Consider the following 22,481-nt stretch of genomic DNA (forward strand, 5'->3'; position numbering starts at 1 on the left):
TCAAGATCTGGGCCAAGATGGCTGCACAGACTGGCAGAGAAGGAAAGGAAAGTGAGGGGATTGCTGTGGCGGCAGAGGTACCACCGTGGTTCTCCTGTCAGGGTGGAGGGATCAGTGGAGCCTCCTGAAACCCAGGTTTTAGAGAAGCCTGCCTGACACTGAGCGCTCAGTGGGGGAGCTGGGAGCAGAGCCACTCTTCCTTCAATGAGGCTTTCCATGAATCCCCTGCTAGATCCCCTTAGGCATTGCCCTCATCTGTGTGCTATGCAGCCACCTTGTCATATCGCCAACTTCAAGAACACTCTCTCATACCAAGCGGAGCAGAGGATTGAGACAACTGAACCGCTGGGTGAACTCTCAACCTGACATATGGCTATGTGGATACATCTGACAGCAGTGACAGGCCGGCCTCATCTAGAACTTTCTATTCTTTTCTTTCTCTATCCTTTTATACCTTCTGGGTCCCCTTTCTTTATCCTTGTTTCATCTTCTCAATCCACTCTCTGATCCCACCTACCCAGCTTCTTTCTTGCTGCTTGGGGTTGATAGTTTCCTTCCCATTCTAGAGGCCCAAGTGCAATGTGCCAGGGGGTGGCAAGGAGGGCTGACTCTCTCCCCTCCCCCAAGGGCCCCACTACACTTCATACCGTGAGCTGGGGACTGCTGGATGTTCGGGCTCTTGGGCACAGTCAGGCCACCTGGCATCGCAGTGATGATGGCTTGCTGATGCGGTGATGGGCCAGACCGAGTCTCCGATCCACACTTCTCCCCAGGTACCGCTTCCTTCCAGTCATCAGCGGTGCACTGCTGGGGCTGTTGAAGGACAGGACAGATGTGATTTGCTCATGAATTGTCTCTGCCTTCCTGAACGCATCCCCCGTTTCTGTGGAGCTTGGGTAGAAGGACATTAAGATTCAGCCAGCCCCAAGTTAGGGAGAGGCCCCTTTTCTTTCCTGGAGTACTCAGCGAGGACTTTGATGCTCAGCCCACCCAGATACACATCCCAGTGGGGGCCGTGGGATGGCCTGAGTGGTGTCCTCCCTCTTTGTTCCCTGGACCTTGGGATAGGCTTACTCACCACCGGTGAAGCAGGCTGTAGTTGTAAGATGACAGCTGAGGCATGCTGGAACCTGCGCTGAGGGGTGTGGGCCAGGCCCTCGGGATATCCGTTGTGAGCCCCAGTGTCTGGTGTGGGAGGGGGACACTGCTGAGAGCTGCCAGGCTTGTGCAGGTTGGCAGCAGGGCACTGGAGAGGCAGGGTGGATGGGACTGGGCCTAGCGGCATGGCATGGGCTTCTGGGCTGGGTTGCAGGGCCAGGCTCGGAGGGACCGAGGCCAGCTGGGGATGAGACGGGGCCTGGAGCGCCGGCCGTGATGGCTGGGGCGGCTGCTGCTGCTGTGATGGCTGCTGCTGCTGCATCACAAACTGGGGCTGCAGGTGCTTTGAGGATGGCTGGGAGAGGAGCTGGTGCGGCTGCAGCTGAGCATAGGCTGAAGACGGAGAGGCCAGGTTAGGTGGCATGGCTTGGCCTGGTCTTCTGCTGTGTCCCCCCAGCTGCGCCCCCTCCCACATCCACATAAAGAAGGCTCTCCAGACTCAATGTTCTTGCGTTCATCTCTTTCCTCCTTTGCCGAGAGCTTAGCCTGCCCATTGCTAGGGCCTGACTTTCTCTCTGTTTTCTTGCTTTCTTCCTATGCTGAAACACTGGGCCCTTGGCTGGCCTTCAAAGTCCAGTGCAAAGCTCACCTCCTCTGTGAAGCCTTCTTAGGTCATTCCAGCTGTTCAGAGAAACCCTGAATACTAGAGGGGGCTACATTCTCTCTTTCCTCCATGCCCTGCACTTGCTTTGATCCATGTTTGCAACAGGTGCAGCCCATCACCCAGCCCAGCTCTGTAAGGATGGCTGTTAGTCATCCTCCTGGCTCTGCTCAGACCAGGCCCCCTCCAGGGAGGGCCTTCTGCACAGATAGTCCTCAGACTCTGGTGGGAGGCAGCCTGGGCTGGACCACAGTTTCCTCCTGTTACAAGTGGAGGACCTTGGGCTAGCTGTTTAACCTCTAGAGGCCTCAGATGTCTTGTCTGAAAACCAGAAACAAAAATAGCTCTTGCCCAGAAAGTTGTAAGGATGAAAGAAAGAAAAAAACACAAAAAAACTGTGCAAATGAGAGAAAAATGACATAATGTGAACAGCACAGTGCCTGGCACACGGTCACGGTCAATCACTTAATTTGCATATTCATTCATATTATTAAAAGTCTTATTTCAGTCTTAGCTTAGGTTCTGAGTGTCCTTGGCTTACCTCTACCATAATGACATGTATCGCAATGGATAAGAACTGTTTCTTAGCTATGTTCCCTTACAGGTCATGAACCCCTGATGATTGGAAACAATCACGTTTAGCTTTATCTAGAACCTCGTATGATACATAGTAGTAGATGAGGGCTGAATAAATAAATGTATTGTTGTGGACTGGGATTCAGAGGTTGCCATTTGCTGCTTGCCCTTTCTCCTTCCGTTTTTAGCCAGGCTGGCTCGTGGAGGTAAGGATTCCTATATTTTCTTATCATCCCTCCAGTGTCCAGCTCATGCGTTATGGACAGGAGGGGTTCAGGAAATTCAGCTCAGAGATTGGGCGTTCTCACCTTGCTCACTCTCTGACTAGTGGCATCCAGGCCAGCTTAGCTTGAGGGCCGCTCAGTTGGACTGGTCTTGCCTAAAAGCTATCCTCAGCAGAGACTCGTATAGCTGGAGGGCCGGCAGAGAGAGGCTGTGCTGTGCAAATGCATAGAGGACCACAGCTGGAAGCTCACAAGTGGATTTTTACAACCACAGGCTCCCAGCCAATGAGGGGAATGCCAATTCTGGGTCCTGAGCTAACATTTAAAAAGGATTCTGTGACACAGGTGCAAAGGAAGCAGACTGCACACACAGGGGAGGTACCTTCTTTCTTGAATTTTGTCGATATTACACATAGGTTCCCAGCTATCTCATCACAAGCCCATGTGGAGTATCAAGCAGAAAGCCAGCAGGAATGGAAAAGACAGGACAGAAACAAGAGGTGTTGAAGAGACACAAAACGCTTCTTGGTGACCTACTGTTGGAGGCAGAGGAGGGAATATGGATGGACTGTGGCTATAGCCTGGATGACAGAGAACTGTGGCAGAGAGAAACATGGACGGTAATGTGGTTTTGAGAGAAATGTGTGGGGCTTCAGGTGATGGTAGAACATCCAACTGGAAATTGCCAGCAGACATTTGGTGATTATAAATTGACCCCGACCCCAATCTGAGACTTGTTTCCTAATTTCACCCTGAACGGCTCTAAACTCAACAATCAGGTAAAGACTGTTAATCAGTCAAACTTAGTAATTAGGGATTTTTAAGATGACCCTTGTTAAGACACCCAAGAGATACTGCAGAGGCCATGAAGTGCCTGGATAGGCTCTAGCAGTCAAAAAGATCTGCAGATGAGGGGAAGTATCACTGAAGACTCAAGTGAAACTTGTTCTCTCTTATCCCCAAACCATGAATTCCTATCCCGGGAACAGAGTCCGTCTAGGGGCTGCTGGTTTGAGCTGAGAGCTGGAGATGGTGCAGGTCAGAGAGGCTAAGAGGGTCAGAGGCTTGTCCTGCTACCCACTGGCTGTGTGGCCCGAGACAGGTCCTTTTCCTTCCCAAAACTTTAGGGTTTTATCTGTGAGACAAGAGGTTTGAGCTAGATGATCATACAATCTGATGGGGAGGGTGGCTAACATAGGAAAAGAGTCTAAAATTCGGGATTTATAATGTGGAAGAAGGAAGTTTAAAGAAGTTTCTAGATCTGTATAAAGAGTGAAGTTAGGCACAGTACACTTGTGTTTACCAAGATTGGGAGAGGCAATTGTTGGCCTCCCAGCCCTCCCTCCCTGGACCTCCTCTCTGTCCCACTCTCCCCGACCCTGTGCTGCTTGTGGAAGGCCATTGTTTTAGGAACAGATGATGCTAGTATATGCCGAGGCTGGAAACAAAGCTCATGAAAGCTTAGAGAAGTTCATAGATCAAAGACTCCAAGATATTTTGGGGCAGGGGGAATGTACATCCTTAACCTTTCAAGGTTAATAAAAAGCAAAGACCATGATTTAACTCCAGCATTATGTTGCGTCAAATTCCTTTTATTTAAAGTGTTGTAATAACTTTCTAATAGGTCTTTCTGATTCCAGTTTTTTCTCTCTATAATCTGCCTTGTGGATAGATCACAAGTTAATTTTCCTAGGGCACAGATCTGATCCCTGATTAAAAGCCATCAGGGACTCTTCTCTGTCTGTGGTTGTCTAAGGCCCCTGGTATTCAAGATCTTCTTACAACATAAACTAACCTTTCAATTTTTATTATTTCTTTGATCCAAGCAATCTTTACTGTTCACTGCGCCCTGTACAGAAGTTTGTACCCTGTCTCACACTGTCTAGAGTGCCAGAAATCAAATCCTCACAACCTCCCTTTCCTGCCACTTACCAGCAGTGGGAGGCTGGGCAATCACTGGACCTCTCTGGACCTCTGGCTCATCATCTTTAGAGTGGGGTTCACGATGATATCTACACTCAGAATTTAGGATTCATTTGTTTCCTCCAAAGTGCCTGGAATTTAGTAGATGCTCAATCAGTGTGGCTGTATGAATGAATGAATGAATGACAGCAAGGTGGAATTCCAGCTTGTCTGTGCCACAGAACTCTTTCCCCCTCAGAGCTTGAATCGGCATGAGCTAGGGATAACCCTACAGGCCATTTTGGTTTTATCGGCACTCTGGTTTACTGAAGATCTTCCTCCTGTGTAACCTCTGCTCACCGCCTGCCTGCCCTTACCTTCATCCACCCTAACTGCTCTGCTCACTGTCTGTACAGCATTCCTCTCCACTGTGCCCTTCTGGCTTCAACTTCAGTGCTTCCATTTTCTGGAATGCCCTCCTTCTGCTTCAGTGATCTCAGTAAGGCATAAGCTTCTTTGGCCCAGGTTCAGCTCATGTTCTCTCTCTTTGCCTTGATCCCCAGTTACGGGTTTTCCCTTGGAAGTCCTGAATGCTCTTGCTTTTATTGCTGAGTTCTTTGATTCATTTGTGATTTAACATGTGCTATCTTGTAGACGTATTTCATCAATGCTTAAAAATTCTCATCCCCCTACCACCATTTTAACATCTTTTGAATTAGGATGCATATTACAGTTGATGATGCTGGTTTAATTAGTAGTGCTTTTCTTACAGTCAAAAACATGGTGCATTTTACAATCAATGGTATCTTAAACTGGAATACTTTTTATGCTTTTGTGTGTTTATTTCCTATCTATCTGGCCAGATTATATCCTTTTTGAGTCAAAGTTTTATGTTTTTTTTTTTTTAAAGAAATGATGTGCTTTAGTTGGACTAATGTTCAATGTTTCTTTTCCCTTCCACACTGTCCAGCACCATAATCTACATGTCTGTAGATGCTCAGCAACTATCTGCTGTCAATCATAGTGAAGCCAGTGGATTCTCCTCCCTTCTGCTCCTCCTCCCCGTGTGGGGCGGTTGAAGGTGGGCACTTCCCACTGAAGCCACCATACCAGAGGTAGCCGCATCCCTTTTCTCTACAGCTCAGATGGGGCATATCAGTTTTTGAAATATTAATGCACAGAAATCTCTCTGGGCCTTTATTTCCTAATACAGTCCAGGGGCTTCGTTTTTCGCTTGGAGCTCTTTTGGCTGTCCCCATCCCCCACTGCTAGAAGGCTCATTGCTTCTAGGGAACAAAAGCTTAGTTCCATGGGACCTCAGCCTTGGCTCTGGAAGGCCTCATCAGCCCTTTCTGCTATGGAACAGAGGAGGGGCAGGCCTAGGGCCTCCCTAAATTAGGGCCCAGCTCAATGGAGAGACTCTAGGCCAGCTCTTCTTTCCCGTCTGGTGCTCTAACCTTGACAGCCTCCTTAGAATCTGAAGAGACCAATTCACCGTTCCCCAAACAGTTGGTTGTTAGCAGCAAGCGGATTAAGGGCCCCTGTGCGGGAGGGCTGGCCGTGAGGGTTTACCGACACGCCCCCTTCGCTGCATCCGCTGCCAGAACTTGTGACCAGTAACGGATCTCGATTGATCCTGAGTCTTCCTGGATGCGGGAAAAAGCTCACTGTCCAGAAGTGCTGGGATTCTTGTCTCAAAACACATGGGAGCTGCAAGCATCCCAGATGTAGGTTGGAGGTTTGCTCAAACACATTTTTCTCTGAGCTGCAATACTTGACTAGAATTTGGAATTACCTGGACTACCAGTGAGGGGAGGGTGCTTGCAAGAGAGGAATGGCATAACTTTCTACTACCTACTGCTCTTCAGGGCTTAGAGAGTTAAATGAAGAGATACTTTCAACTGTTCGTTCACTCGGCAAAAATCACTGAACACCTACTACAGAGCAAGCACTATGTTTGGTGCTGGCTAAAACCTGGTCCCTAGAATAGGTTTAGTGGAATACAGGTTAGCAAGAGAGAGTTGGTAAACAGATACCCTCAGCATCACGTGGTAAATATTCATGACAGCAGACAAGCACACACTACTGAGAATACAGAAAAAGGAGATTCAGCTTGGAAAGGAAAGCAGAGAAGGCTTCCCAGAGGAAGCAAGTGTTCCGCATGATTCAGAGTTCTGAAGATGGTGAAAGGAAGAGCACGCGCGAAGACCTGAGGCATTAAATACCATGGTGCTTTCAGGGACCTATGGGCATTCTGTGCAGCTGAACCCCTGGTGACTGGTGTGAGAACAGCCAGAGAGGAGGCAGTTTTTTTTTTGGGGGGGGGGGTGTCTAAATGATGCCAGCACCCTTCAGAAGCTGCTCATCTCCAAAGATACCTCATGTCATCAGGCCTCAGGGAGTGACTGAGATTGAGGTTGACTCTGGAGGTCAGAGTCCCACATACACATAACTAGACAAGGAAGCTCCTTTTAGAAAAACCTGAAGAAATAGGCACACGAATTTTCTGAGATGCAGTCCTGCCAGGCTGAGGGCTAGGAGGAATGTGAGAGGGGAAACGGAGCTGAGGGAATCTCTCTGGCAGAGGAAACAAGTTTACAAAAACAGGGTTACCCACCTCTGGGACATGCCGTGGTGGGCATCTATGCCCTAATATCTTTAGACCTGCCCTGCAGCTGCCTGGCAAAACCACCAGACACCCTCTGTGAGCAGGATTCCTCGTAAGACAGCTTGCAGCATTAGAAAGGAAACTACCCACCCTTGGTAGACGGATGAAAATACAGCAGAAGTGACTAACAGCATGGATTTTAGAGACAGATCTGCTTTGAATCTTTGTTCTGCCACCTACAGGCTGTGCAACTGAAGACAAATTGTTTAACCTCTCAGAATCTTGATTTCCTCTTCTACAAACAGTGATACACTTCACAGAGTAGTCTGTTAGTATCAAATGGAAGATTATGTTTCAACCACAAAGAGGAGAGGTTCACTGCCTTTGTTCATGCTGAGAAGATGCACAGTACGCCGTAGCATTCTTAAAATACTACCTGCTATGTATATATTGCTTTGAACTTCTCAAAGCACTCTTATAATCTGAGTCTCATTTACTCCTTACAAGCAGCCTCTGAGGCGAATGGGCAGTGTTCCCATGTTATGAGCAAGGGGAGTTGTTTCCAGGAGACTCCTACAATGCAGCAGATTCAGGGAAATTGACTTCATTTGACAGATGAGGCAGGGTGTCTTGGATCTCATAAACACTTGAAAAATGCTGACAGGCAAGTGAAGGGCGCAGTCAGCAAGTGCAAATTAAGACGGCAGGCTTTCAAGGGTTAGTTGGAGGCTGTTGAGAACTTTGGAGGTAATCTTGGACGGACGAGGAAGGGGGAGTGTGATGCCAGGAGGATAGGTGGAAGGTCTGCACAGGTCACGTTGGTCACAAAGGGGCTGGGGCTGGGGGGAGGAGAGGTGGAGGATCTATGCAGGGAAGCCCTGAGCAATTACAGTGGTTCTGGGGGCTTGAAGGCCCCCACCCAGAGTCAGTCAGTGGTCAGAAGTCATTAACGTGCTAATCATTGAATCCCTCCTGTGATCCGATGAAGCAGGAAATAAAGACGCAGTGAAGGTTTCTAAACAAGCAAGGAGCAAGTTTCTGAGGAGGGTGACTCTGGCAGGTACGGGAGGAGGGTCAGGTGCTAACTCATACAGTCAGCGGGCCTTAAGCAAACCCGGGAAGCTAACACAGAGAAAACATGGTCAGAACGTGGTGAGAAAGTGGGTGGTGATGGAGGGTGGGAATAAGGAGCGAAAGAGAATGAGTGTCCACTGTGAACCTGCTCAGTGCTGGACACAACATCTCATCTCATCCATCTTTATAGCATGTGGTAAAAATAACCATCTTAGTCTTATAAACGAAGAAATCAAGGTTTACAGAGATGAAGTAACTGGATGCTGGTCACAGAACCAGTAAGTGATGAAGCTGGGGTCTGAAACCAGGTCTCACTGGGAAGCCTATGCTTTTCCCATTCTAACACTCCTGCCTCCCTGAAGGGAAATGAATCAAAACCGTCCTGAAACTGTAAGCCTGGGTCCAGGAATACCTGACGACTGCAGACAGCAGCCAGGAACAGGGAAAGGGGGATCCTTTCTGAAGAGGGAGACTTCTGGCTTTGGGGTTTGATGTATGAATCTCCAAATTTTAAAAATGTGTATGCAGGTGGGGTGACATCCTCGTGGGAGGATCCCACAGACAGCTGGAAATCGCTGGGGGTGGAGGTGGGGGGCAGGGTTGTATGTGTACTGAGGAGCCATCTGTGGACAGTGGGGGCAGGCATCTGAAATGTAAGAAAAGACAAGGTCTTCTAGAAGAGAGGTGTTGGAGTCAAACACGAGAGGGGATGGACTGAGCATTTTGGGAGTCCCACAGCTCATGGCAGTGGGGCCGGGGAGAAGCAGGGAGCTGCAGGACCCACTTACATGCACAGATGGTCCCAGGCCCACGTGGCCACTCTAGGCATAGATGCCTCCTCGTGCCAGCTGAGATAATCCCCTTCACTTCTGTTCTGGAAACATACTCAGTTTTCAAGGCGTGACTCAAATTTCCACAGCCCCTCTTAGAATTCACACGTGTTCAACTCTAATGCCCATATGGTTGGCATTGCGTTTGGCACATAATAGGTGCTAAATGAGTATTTGTGGAGCTGAATTGAACAATTAAGGAGGGAAAGTTATATGGAAATGGTAATTAATTATTTTTTTCTGAGCCATACCTTCTTCATTTGTGAGATGAATAATTACTGCTAGGAGTAAATAAGATATGTAGGTTAGGCATTTAGTACAGTGCCTGGAACATGGTTGTTCATTAACTGGCTAATTATTATTACTGGCAGCAACCATGGATGTAACATAAGAGGAGCTTAGGGGGAAAGATTTGGGGAAAGAAGGAATGCCCGACAGTTCCAAGGCACACAGTCCGTCTCTCCTCTTTCTCTCTTTCACACACATGCACACCCATGGTGAGAAATCTTCAGCAAATATAAAACTTCTCTGCTGGTATCTGCTGGCTTCTCCCAACCCTGACCTAATACAAGGAAGAGATGCTTAGTAATCTTAATCTGGTCCTACAGTGGGTAACTGAAATGATCTTCATAATTGGTTGCCTGATTTTAACATCAAAATTGTTTTTTTTTTTTTTTTTTTTTCAAAATTGTTTTTGGAGACTTGATTCTAGCTAGAAAATAGGACCTCTTGTAATGTTTTGGTTTCTGTTGGACTTTCTCAGCAAAAATGTGTTTCTACCCCACAGTTTGGCAGGTGCTTTGGGAGGGAAATATGGTACCCAAGGGTCCTGGAATCAGCACGCATTACATTTGTCCAGCTTCTCACAGACAGAATCACCACTCCCTGACACAAAACCCTCTCTGTGGTAAAAACAAAGCCACTGTGTGGCAGGCCTTCCCAACAGTGAATTCTCTCTCCTCCCAGAGACCTGAGGAGGGACGAAGAGACAGAACAAAGACCCGGCATCTGGAGCACAATTGTGTGAAAAGCGCCCAGGATTTTCAGTGACTAGACGGCTCTCTTTTATGACAGCATCTCCCTCCTCGTCAGCCACTTTCTTCTCACCTTTGGGCCTGCGTGTATGTCCAGGGGCCTTGAGTGGAGCCACTAGAATGAGGACTCCGGGAGCCAAGCCTCTTATCCGGAGCTGTGACCCAGCTCCCCCAGGTCTCCTCTGGAGGCCAGGCCTACGGGGACCCCTCTTCTGCCCTCCTGGTTCAGTCTTCCCATCACACTGCGAGGCCCAACCTCTCTGCTCTGCTCTCCGCCCCCTCCCCCCTCCCCCACCCACCAACCCACCCCTTTGCGGGGCATAAGGGACCTTTTCTATTTGCGGAGCCTAAAGAAGCCCGTTGCCAAGGTGACAGGAGCGGGAACAGCAGGGAGCTTGCCATGGGGGGAGGGGCTTTGCCCCCAAACAGCTGTCAGTGGGAGCAGTCCCAGCTGGGACTGCAGCATTTGCCTGCTGGGGAGGGAATGGCCCACAGAGAACACATTCCTCTCTGCTCACCCCCACCCCCAACTGCCCCCCATCACAAGTCTCCACTGGTTACTTTCCCTGGGGGCAACCAGCCAGCCAGCTCAAAAAATGCTTCAATAACAAACAAAAACCTGCCACTCCGCTCCCCAGTCCCTCTCTCTCTCAGTCTCTCTCTCTCACACACACACACACACACACACACACACACACACACACACACACACACACATGCGCACACACTCTGATCCCCGCCATTCATTCAGTGTGTTGGCTGGGCTGGAGGCCAGAAGTTACCTCCTGCCTGGGGAACAGTGGCGCGCCCAGGGCAGGTGCTGCTCCTGGCCACCCACCCCCCACCCCCAAAAGGTCGGGAGGATTATTTCAGACTTTTTTTTTGTTCTAGAGGCCCTGAAAGGATCTGTTAGCATCTTAAGCCTCCCCGCTGCCTTCCATTCGGGCTGTTGAGGGTGGGGAGTGGAACCACGGAGAGGAAGGGGTGGGAGGGGAAGGGAAGAACAGGAGGGGACAGTGGGAGGCGGGAACAATGCAAAGCCTGCTGATTCCTGTCACTGGGGAGAGAGTCTGTGGTCTGCAACTCACAGCTGCTCCATAGAGAGTTCTGGGGAACCACTGGTGTCCGTACCGCCCATAGCCACATACTGTTAGTCTCAGGCCACAGCTGGGGCCCTGGGCCTCGGTCTGTAACTCACCGGCCTTCCCTTTTATCAGGCTCAAGAGAAGAGAGCCTTCTGCTAGACTCTGTAAAACCCAGAACAATCTGAGAACCACGAGGCTCTTTGAACTTCGGGTCAGGAATAAAAAAGGCCTAGGAAGCCCCAAAAGAGCTGAAAGAGGCAAACATTGCTTGATGATTAAGAGCATACTGTCTGACTCAGCCAGACGTGGAGTCGGTTTCCAGTTCTGCCACGTAATACTGATGTGACCTTGAGTGATATTTATAGTAAGTTCTTGGGTAACCACTCTGAACTTCGGTTTTCTCATCTGTAAAATGCATGAAAATATCTACAGGGGTTCTTCTGAAAGGCAGGAGAGGTGGGGTACATAAAAAAGCCCAGTGTATTGTCTAATACACATCAGAGGTTTTTATCAGTGCTGGTCCCCTTTGTATCCAGTTTTCTTGAGGCCCCAGGGTTGCCTAAGAGCCTTAGTAGAAACCTAAGAACTAGTCTTTCCATTGAAGGGTCCTCAAAATCTGGGGGGGTGGGCACTGGCTTAGATCTAGGCAGGGGTAACATTTTGACCTGGGTAGAAACAGGGTTCTCAAGAAGTCTTGAAGCGCAGATGTTGCTCTATGGTTTGTAGGTTGCATGAGGAGGTAGAAGAAATGTTAATTTGGGGTCCTTGCTTTAGTCTCAGCTGATATCAGCTCATTTCAAGACACCCCACCTCCCCCCCACCCAGACTTTACCCTCTGAGCCTCAGTTTCTTTCTCCATAAAAGGAAGACGCTGGACTAGTCTCTGGAGAAAGCAATGCCAGACTGGAAGAAAGGCCCGGTTAGGCTTCTGCACAGAGCTGCCTGCCTCAGCTCAGAGGGTCCGCTGGAGGCAGAGACTACCTCTGTCCTTGAAGCCTCCAGAGGGTGAAGAAAGGACTTGAATTCAGACTCTTCGCGGTTCACATCACAAGGCTCTACTTATGCCTCTGTCGTCTGTCTAGAATATCTTCCCCTCCTTTGTTGGGGAAACGACTCCTGCTTCAATACCCAGTGCCATTTCCTTGGAGGGACAGCATCTCTGATCCGTCCTGCCTGGCACAGAGGTGTCCACATGGGACACCCCCCCCCCCAATACCTTGTACTTACAATGGCAATTATGAAACCAAATGGATTTGCTTAAAAATCTATCTCCCTCCTTTTGATTGCACCCTCCTTTAGGTGAGAAATGACATTTTGATCATTGTGGTTAATCTAGTAACAAGCATAAAGTAGGCTCTCAAGAAAAATAAAAACGCAGGTTAGACTGGATGGTAAAATGGTCTGGGTGAGGAGAGAGGGGGAGTGGTTATTTCAGGGATGTGACCAGGGTGACTCTATCTTTAACGCAAGGCCACATGGTCCATCACTACATTTCTGTGCTATAAGAGCTTGGTCTTCTTCCTGAGACTGATTAGTCTGGCTTTCAGGGCTGTTGGCAGATTTCCTCATTAAAGATTGCCTACAGTAGGCAGCGCTGGGAGAATTTTAGCAGCAGGGAGAGTCTAGCCCCAGGGAATACTGATTCATCCTGTTCACATAATTTGCCTCATAAGTAATCTGCTGGATTATTACTTTTTTAATCTGCAAGATTTATTCTTGAGTGCCACTCTTACTGGCAAACCTTTCTTGGCTCCTCTCCCCCAGGCTAGATGGTGCCTCTGTGATCCTCCGGGGCTCAGAACTCACATATACGACAGGCTGTACTCATCTGTATCTCCAGACTGTGCCCACCTGGGAGGCAGAGCCCATGTCTTATTTATCTCGGCACCCTTGGAACTGGCAACATAACCGACACATATTAGTCAACAAATGTCTGTTGAGTGATGAAAAAATAAACTTCTCACTTCCTCATCTCCCTGTGTGATTCTTACATGCCTCTGGCTAGACCCTGTCCTTTTTTTGCTGACTGTTAGAGAATTTCAAAATAGTGTAACTGCCTAACCTCCACTGCCTAGGTGAAGAGCTATGATTGGGTACCCTGAGAATCATGGTACCCATTGTGAAGAAGGTCTTGTTTGGGATTGCCCTGCGGTCCAGTGGTTAAAACTCTGCACTCCCACTACAGGGGGCACAGGTTCGATTCCCTATTAGGGAACTAAGATCCCACATCTAAGTGTGGCCAAATAAAAGAAAATTAAATGATGGAGCATTTATGTGAACAAGGTTCTCCTCTTAAAAAAAAGAAAAAGAAGGTCCCATTTATTTCCACTAACATGGCTTCCTTCTTTAAAGCTGGACAAGAAGTATGAAAGAGAATCTGGAGCTGAAGCACATCTCAAGACTGCAGAAGGGGAAAGAGAGACCCATGGCTGACATCTTATCTTGCCCATGGGAAACACGAGAGTGTGAAAGTTTCCCCCGACCCATCGTCCCTCTGAGTTTTCTGGGATAGGATCCTACCTCCTGGAGCCCTTACCTGGTGCAATGAGCGGGTGGGCAGCCACGGCGGGCACCATCCGGCTGAGCCCAGCCCGGCCCTCCAAGCTCCCGGGCACACTGCCGTGGCTGTCTCCTCTCTTGGGTGGCTCTGTCACACTGTCGGTTGTGCCAGACTTGGCACCTGCAGGGGAACCCTGAGCGGTGCTTCTGCCCTGTGATGGGGTAGGCAGAGGCTGGCTACCACCTGGCGTGGGCTTCAGGGCCAAGCTGGTCAGGACAGGCTGGGTGGGGGTAGGGCCCGAGGCTGCTGCAGCTGGTGTCTGCTGTGATCGGAGGGTCAAGTTCTGTACCTGGAAAAGAGGCGTCTGTAGGAGTCCAGAGAATGTGGGTGTGAGCAATGCCAACACACAGTTCAGACAGGGAAGGAGTTAGGGATGGATCCAGGAATGCTGAACATGAGAGTGAGTTGTTAAATCAGAAAGAAAGCAAGGGAGACAAGAGACAAGGGGCTCAAGGAGAAACCACGAGCAGAGTTTCTAAAGGGGACAGACAGAGTGCTGGTCATTGGATTCATCAGAAACCAAATTCTGAGCAGGGTTGTCTGCCTTGGCTGGGGCAGGCTGGGGCAGGCTGGGGCAGGCTGGGGCAGGGAGGCCAGGGCTTCTTCTCCCTTCTGTTACCTCCCCTCCTCCCCCAATCTATCCGGATGGGCTGCGTACCACTTAGAAAAAATCATGGCAGGGCATGGGGCTTCCCACACTGGGAAAGGCCAGGGCAAAAGTGAAAGTGAATTGACCAGCAAGGTCTCCCAGGTGAAGGATTATCCTGTCCTGAGGATCGGGTTTACACATCAGGATGGGCGGGCTGACTCAACTTGGTCCCTGGCACCCTCTGCTGGACACACAGAGGTTACGCCAGTCTCACGTCTGATCCCCATCCCTTAGATGGGGCTGGTTCCTCCCCACCACCCAAAGAATCTTTACAGCCACAGCTGTGTCTGTGTGCTTCCAGCAGAAGGAAGGGGCCTAGGACTCATCCTTGCCCCCTCTTCCATGCCGTTTTTCCTGATTCCTAGAGCTGCTAGCATGTGTAATCAGAGCGGAATTTTCCTCTTAAAAAGCAATGACAGAGCTCATCCTGGGGAGGGTGTAAGGTAGTGAGGGCCACCGTTACTGGCGATCACACTTGTTCCCGCCCTGTGGCTGGGGCCCGAAGCAGAGTCAGGAGTGGCCGAGGCCTTCTCAGCGAGGAATCAAGGAGCGAGTCTAGGGGTAATGGGACGCCGTCTCCCACCTGCTTTCCTGGAGCACCCCGAGACGTTCAAAGCTCCTCCAGGGCTCGGGCCCAGACCCAGCATCAGTGCCCCCTCGGCGGGGGTCCCCACCCTCCCTGCCCACCCACAAGCATGGAATCCTCACCTGGGCGGGGGTGGGGGGCCGGGCGGGGGAGCCAGTGCCGAGCTCAGGCTGCACGGTAGCGACGGTGGCCGTGGGCGTGAAGATGAGCTGAGGGGACAAAGGAACAGTGCCGCCTAGGCTCCTAGCTACCTGCACCAGGTTACCTGGCTGGGCCTGGAATCACAGGAAACGAGGCGCCTTTTACCTGCCCAATGTGGGCTCAGCCACAGGACACGACAGCTCAGCCAGGGAGCAGACGGGGTGAGGGGGAAGTGGGGGAGGTGGGAGAGGGAGCGAGTCCAGGGGTGTCTCCTGAAAATCTCAGCCCCTCAAGTCCTGATCCAGGCTGGGCAGGGAAGGGCCAGGGCTAGGGGGCCATCCTGGGGCTGCACCAAGTCAGGTGTACTTCAGAAGCCTCTGCTAAGAGCTCACCCCAGAGGAGGGACCAATAAGGACGGCTGGACACCCTCAAGTCCCTCTCTGCAGCATCCCGGAGAGCAGGGCCCCTGGGCTGAGACAGATGCCCTGGAACCATGTTCTAAATCTCACCTGCAAGTTATGTGGCAGCCTGGATAGGAGGGGAGTTTGGGGGAGAATGGATACATGTGTATGTATGGCTGAGTCCCTTCGCTCTTCACCTGAAACCATCACAACATTGTCTGTTAATCAGCTATATCCCAATACAAGATAAAAAATTAAAAAAAAAAAAAAAATCTAACCTGCTCTGGACTCTAGGTGTGGGTCAGAACAGGACTTCCTGCCAGAAGGGATCAGATTAGATTCTTTGGGCCATTTTTTAGTCAAATTTAGACTGAGCTCTGTGTGTGTGTGTGTGTGTGTGTGTGTGTGTGTGTATACATGCATGAGCAGAGACAATAGTGCCAGAGGAACCAAGAGGAACCAAGTTGTACTTGTGTCTACATCTCCTTGAATGGCATGCAGGGACTGAGGGTCTCTGTGTGACACTCCCACCCCTGTGAGTCCAGCTCTGGACATGTATACGACAGCACACCTACTCCTCTGAGCAAGGGCACCCCACTTTGGGGAGGGAGGTGGCCAGGATCCAGGGCTCCAGCGGGAGCAATTGAGCCAGAGAAGGGATGGGGTAAACTGAAGACAGAACAGGTTTGGGTGGTGTCACGTGGGCTGCCTGGCTCCCTGGAGAAGTGGAAGTCTGGTCCCCATGGGTGTCTCAGAGGCTATTCCCCAGGAATGGAGCTGCACCTCAGTGAGTTCAGAGTCAAGAACGGACGTGCTGGAGCAGAACCAGAAAAGCTCCCAGTGTCAAGCTCTGGCCACAAAAACTAGGCGAGGGCTGGGGCCATATAGCCTTCAGGATGGTATGTCAAGGAGCTGGAGGGAGCACAATTCAGAGCAGAGCCGGGAGACTGGACTCACAGTGGGCTGAGCCCAATCTAGACCTAGACCTGCCTGCTTCCTCGGGTGAACAAATACTGCTGCTTTCTTGGGAAAGTCTGCTTAATTTTAGGAACCCCTCAGCTTCTTACGGGCCTCTGCACCTCTTAAGGACAGGTATCAAGGTGGGACTCTAGGTATGTTTGTGGAGGGCTGATACCGTCCTGAGTACATTCGGCCCAAGCAAGCCCACCTGATGAATGTTTGACCAGGTGGCCCTGATGGGAATGTGGGCCCGGCTGGGAATGCAGTGGTGACAACACAGGTCCTGGAGCTGGCGGCCGCCTTCACCACCCGGGCTGGAATGCACTTTTGGCCCTGAACTAGTGGTGGCCAATCCCTGCAGGACAGTCCCAGTGGGCTAAGACCCCACTTCTGCAGGGTACTCGGATGTTTGTGCACTTGCTTGTCTTACGTGTCTGAGTGGACAGACCACCTGGGTTCCCTACTGTAACTAATTTTAGGGAGTGGTTTCTGATAAGAGGAGGATAATTCTGTTTCACTCTCAGAGGGAAAGGAAAGGAGGCATCATGGGTAACTTAATTTTGGCCTAGAACCCTACCTTTCTTTGAGTCATGGAGCCGATATCAAAGCTCCCGTCAGCCTTCCAGGCTGCCTTCTTTATACCACCCCTGCTTTCCTGCCAACTTCCGCCTGGTGCTTCTTCCCCACCCTTCTCTAATTCCCACCCTTCTTTAATCGTCCAGCTCCCAACTTCTCTGCCTTTGTCCTCCTGGCTTACCTGAGCCATGGCCCAGGCTGGGGACTCACCATCTGTGCCCGGAGATACATCTGTGCTTGGCTTGCGGTCAGGGCTGGAGAAGATGTGTTGCCCAGAAGCACAGCCTGCTGGGTGATGCCCGAGGCTGCCGCCGAGTTGACGCTCTGAGCCCGGTTGATGAGCTGGGCTGCTGCTGGGGAGGCTGCCAGGTTGATCTGGGGAGAGAGATGCGTGCAGTAGGAAACAGGTGCTTCTGTGGCTTAACTCTGCACCCCTTCATCCACTTCTTTCTCTCCACCTCCTCTGTTCCTTCGCGGACTCAGCCTTCTTTAGGACCAGCTCTGATCCTTGGGTCCTAGATCTCCCCCAGCACTGCTGCATCTCTGGCCTGTGTGCAGTGCTGATGGGAGGACCCCATGGGAAGAGGGCTGAGGCATGAACCAGGAGCCCTGACATTGTAAAGATGACAGGGAGTTACTAACCGAAGTTAGAAAGTGGCACACATCTATTTTTCTTTCCTGGCAAGAGTGATGGATTCCAGCCATGATTCTACATGACTGAGGATTCACCACCATTGCATGTGGAGGCTCATGAGCATTTTGGGCAAAGTGGAAGGAAGTGGTCCTGGAGGAAGGAAGGAAGGTCCTGGAAGGAAGTGGGCTTGGCCTGCTGCTCCCCACCCTACTCACCGAGGATGACTGGGCAGGGGCCTGTGCAGAAATACTGCTGCCTGAAGTGCTCCCTTGTCTGTTGGCCACCAGGCTTGCCTGGGAAAGAAGAATCCTTGTCACTGAGGCCCAGATCTCCTCCAGCCATTCCCTCAGCCCCCACCTACTACGCGATGCACTGCAGGGCAGTGATGAGGAGTCATCTGGCTCATCTGTGGGCCCTCAAGCAAGTGCCTCGGCTTCCTCTTTTATACAGTGGGGACTACTTGCAGGATTGCCGAAAGGCTTACACGAGGCCAAGCGTTTACACAGAAGCACTCCAGCTGGTAGCTAGGACCATCACCCATGTTTCCAGCTTTCTTCAGCTCCTCACCCTGCCTCCCTCTATTATACCCGGCTCAAGGCTCCCATGTGGCGAGCTGGGCACAGACTGTCTGGAATGTCCAGCCTGTGCTCTCCCCTTGGCCAGCTTCCTCTCATCCTTCAGTTCCTTCAGCAGACATTCATTCATTCATTCACTGTTCCTCCAGCAGAATTCATTCATTCATTCATTCACTGTTCCTCCAGCAGAATTCATTCATTCATTCATTCACTGTTCCTCCAGCAGACATTCATTCGTTCATTCATTGTTCCTCCAGCAGACAGGCCCCCACCCACCCCCGGACTAAGGTGGGCCTCCTTGTTACTCTTCTCTTTTGGAGAGCTTGTCAGCACTCTGATATTTAGCTACTTTGCTTTCTTATCTATTTGGGTTTCTGTCTACTTGCTGTCTCCCCACCACAAGCTCCAGGAGGACAGGGTCCACGGTGCACCCAGGGCTGACATGAACTCTGGCATAAACATTCTGTTGACTGGATGACTGAGCTCTTCTCAGCCACTGAGGGCAGATGGGTGGGCTGAATGGGCGATGGCCTTCTCCTGCGGATGCCTTCTTGCACCCTCAGTCCCCTTCCTGCGGTGCAGTATTGTGGTGAGGCAGGCAGCCGGCGGTCCTTCCTCGAACAAGGTCAGCTCCCCTCAAGAGCTCTGTGGCCCCCGGGGGAGGTCTGAGCCTCCCAGAGCCTCTCTCCTCATCTGCTGAAGGACGCAGATGACAGTGGTGCCTACTTCGCAGAGGTTCCATGACGATGGAGCTAGAGAATGTGTGGGAGGGGCGGGGCACCTGCCTCCTCCCCCGCTTCCTTTGGCGGCATCCTCGGTCTCACCTGCTGCACGGCCGCCAGGCTCTGGAGCTGGGCGCTGCTGAGGTGCTGCTGCTGCAAGGCCGCCGTCTGCAGCATGAGGTGCTGCTGCTGGGCTGCATACATCTGCTGCAGGTACTGGGCCGCCGTGCTGGGCTGCCGGTGCAGGGCCTGCTGGATCACCTGCGGAGGGTGCGGCGGGGGAGGGAAGAGCCCCTTCTAGGGCCAGGCCTGCTCCAACCCCTCCCCCCGAATGACCAGGTCTGTGATCCCCACTCGCCAGGGAGTGGGAGAGACAGCTGTTTGCACAGCTCCACACGTTCTCGCCTGATCTATCCCCATCTCTCTTCAGGGTACACGCTCCCTGTTCTTTCCAGATACCAGTGGCACATGCCTCTCTGACAACCCTCAGGTCAGGAGAGAGGAGACCCGTCCCACCGGGTCCTATGGCAGGCTTGTTAGGTACCCCTCCCCACCATTCTGCAGCCTCAGATGAGGGTAACAGGACCACAGGGGTGATGATGACAGAGGGAACTGAAGCTCAACAAGGCAGAAAGGGGGAAAGGGATGGGAAGAAAGAGAGACAAGTTGGAAGTGGGGGCCTATTCCAGCCAGCCAAACTAAAACCTATGCAAGGGCAACACCCTCCTGGCAGGGTCTGCCCCCAGCTGCTGAGAGGTCCTACTGGTCCCTCAGGAGACTGTCTCTCTGGCCTTGCGGAGCAGGGATGCTACAGCCACAGAGATGCTACGGGTACAAGGATGCTGCGTTCCTCTTTTACTTTCTCCCTCCTTCTCTCCATTGCTCCCCCTCTCGAGCCACCATCTCCCACTAGTCTTACTGCTATTCCCTCTTTTGGATAGGACTGGTTGAGCCACACTCTCTGGGAAACAACAAACGGCTGCTCTTTGATCCCCTCCCACTCTCCCATTTCTCAAAGCCTCTCCTCCACCCTCAGGGACAAGGAAAAGTGAACGCCTGTCCTCCAGCCCTGAGACCCTCTATCTTCTTCTCTATTCTCCTCCTTTCTTCTTACCTGGTCACTCTCCTGCCATCTTCCCGGGGTGGGGGGTGCCCTACTTGGGTCCTGGCCAGGCTTTGGCCCACTTCCCACCCTTATTCTGCTGAATCCCTTGGCTATAGGGCTGCTCCTGCCCTGGGTTCTGCCCCTTGGCAATAAGCCTCCAGTCTAGCTCTCTTTGGCTCAGAGTGATTTCCAGGGGCTGGTGGTTCTTGGACAAAATCACCTTGGGGCTCAGATTGGGGGTTTTATAAAAACAGGCTGATATCACAGATTCTCCATGGGCTCTGGGGTCTCCCCAGATACCCCTTCCACATATCATCTCCTCCATATGCTTCCTTCAGTGCACTTTCCCCTCTGAGGTTCCTGCTTTACATGCACTCAGTTCTTATTCCTTGTTCTCCCCGTAATTCTTTCTCCTTATTCCCTTTATCTAGCCTTTCTATCTTCCTTAGACTCCTAAAAGCACCTCCCAGCATCCAGACAGCAGTCGTAGAGACAGACTCTTCCTCCCTGGAGGATGTGAACGAATGGAAGTAGGAGGCACCCCACTGGTTCTGCTTGGGTGAGGAACACAACTTCGGGTCACTCCACTTGCCAGAGCAGAAACCGCCATCCCTTTTGCCTAGAATTGTGGTGAGAGGCAGGAGAGGTGGGAGGGCACCTCCTAATGTCAGCAGCTAGAAACTGGCGCTAAAATACTCATGTGCAAAGGGCCCAGAGGAAGAGGCTCTGGAGGAGGCAGCAAGGATAGAAGTGTGGTGCTATTAAGAGTGAGGCAGAGATAGCTAGGAGAGGAAAGATTCCAACGTATCTGATGGGGTCTGCTCTAACTAGACTTCTCTGGCTCTCCCACCATCTGCTACGGCTTCCTCTCCATCCCCGAATCTGGGCCTAGGGCCAAAGCAGGCTAAGGACACTCAGCTGGGACACTCAAACTGCAACAGCGAAGCCATCAGAAAACACATCTCTGCTGTGGTCTTTCTTTTCTGCCTAATTTATCCAGGAACTTCAACCAGACATTGTAGGGAATAAGAGCGCAGGTTTGGGGTGGGGGGCAGGTGAGAATCAAGTTCAGCATTTTTGTCTTTACCTGCATGACCCTAGATAAGACACTGCTTTCTCTGAGCCTCAGTTTTCTCAACTATAGAATTGTGCCTAATAAGAACCCTCCTCCCAGCTGGAGGAAAAGATAAATAGGCAAAATGCTTTGGACAGCATGGGGTGCGTGGCAGATGGCAGGCAATGTGTGGTCATGACTGCATTTTGGAAGAGTGTGTAGTCACCCAGAAGGCCTCCCGGATGACATTTTGCAAACCACTGCTTTAGGAAAGAAGGCAGAAGGCTGCAAAGACAAAGGGTTGTTTGGGGGTCCTTTTTGGTCCTCTGTGTATTAGAGAATTCGATTTGTCACGGGGCAATGGTCACTTAGATAGAGGGTCTAGGTTGCAGCTGAGCTGATCCTGATAATTTTTTTCTGTTTGCTAGTTTCACTTGTCTGCCCTTAATAATTTCACGTGCATCTCCTCCCCAAACGGCCCTGTGGGGTCTGAGTCACCAGGTAAGAAAGGAATTTTCTGGCTCTGCTAAGTATTTCCACTCTCCCCAGACCTCCTCAAGGGAACCCATCTCACATCACTGCTTCTCCAATGATGCACAGACATTTGCCACTAACATACGCCCTTGTATGGCACCCTGGCTGTCTGACCGGACCACGCCAACATGTCCTCCTGGTTAAGGAGTCGTCAGGCGGCATCTTACCTGCACAGTCTGCCGGTCAGGGATGCCGCTGTACACAGAAATCTGGGGCCCCGTGGGCCGGCCATTCCCACCACCGCCGCTATTGCTGCTGCTGCTGACGCCGCCGGCACTGCTGGTGCTGCCGGACGTATGCGGGACCGGCAGCTCGTTCTCCATGGCCTACGGGATGGCACAGTGAGGGTGCTCAGGTAGTGGATGAGCAGGCAGGTGCTGGGAGGAAAGAGGCAGAAGGGAAATGCTTAACAAACTAGAGAACGCACAAGTAGGCATCTGTCTCCCCCAGCCTTTGGTGGGACCACTTCTGAACCAAGGTCTTGAGCCACCCCGGCCATCAGGACAGGGCTCGCGAGGCGAGATGTGAAATCAGGTCAGCCTGAATCTAAACCTTATGACCTGTTATTCTGCTTGGGGAGGTGAAAAACAGCCATGGAGGATCCCCTACGATGGGCTTCCTAGCAGTGATTTTAGGGAGCATCCTTTGCACCAGCAACCTTTTCATCGGTGGGGTGGAGAAACCGAACATCAGAGAAATTATTACTTGTCTGTATTTAAACAGGCAGTTCTTGAAAGAAATGGGATAAAAAAATCTGGAGAGAACAGAAGGAGAGAAAGAGACAATAAAATAAACTGTAGTATTTGTCTTGTTTGCCAAGACAGAAGAGCTTCGAGTATGTTTGGAGTCTGTTTCCTTCCCAAAGTACTCAGCGAGTGTTCCCCGGTCTATG

General features: G+C 51.2%; 1 protein-coding gene across 1 annotated transcript in view; it reads right to left on the reverse strand.

Annotated features, from left to right (window-relative positions):
* The window catches only part of PHC2 (polyhomeotic homolog 2), a 48,527-nt gene extending 26,600 nt beyond the window's left edge, over nucleotides 1–21,927 (reverse strand). The window contains exons 1-8 of the mRNA XM_061148501.1: nucleotides 21,757–21,927; nucleotides 18,999–19,157; nucleotides 17,815–17,892; nucleotides 17,176–17,340; nucleotides 15,010–15,096; nucleotides 13,629–13,941; nucleotides 1,079–1,491; nucleotides 648–813 (exon numbers count right to left, since the gene is read on the reverse strand). Of these exons, the coding sequence (XP_061004484.1) occupies nucleotides 648–813; nucleotides 1,079–1,491; nucleotides 13,629–13,941; nucleotides 15,010–15,096; nucleotides 17,176–17,340; nucleotides 17,815–17,892; nucleotides 18,999–19,157; nucleotides 21,757–21,912 (1,537 nt within the window). The 5' untranslated portion in view covers nucleotides 21,913–21,927. The remainder of the gene's footprint in view (nucleotides 1–647; nucleotides 814–1,078; nucleotides 1,492–13,628; nucleotides 13,942–15,009; nucleotides 15,097–17,175; nucleotides 17,341–17,814; nucleotides 17,893–18,998; nucleotides 19,158–21,756) is intronic.
* Between the last annotated feature and the right edge of the window lie 554 nt (nucleotides 21,928–22,481).

The sequence above is a fragment of the Dama dama genome, chromosome 8 (assembly GCF_033118175.1).
Source record: "Dama dama isolate Ldn47 chromosome 8, ASM3311817v1, whole genome shotgun sequence".
In the NCBI taxonomy this organism is placed as follows: Eukaryota; Metazoa; Chordata; class Mammalia; order Artiodactyla; family Cervidae; genus Dama; species Dama dama.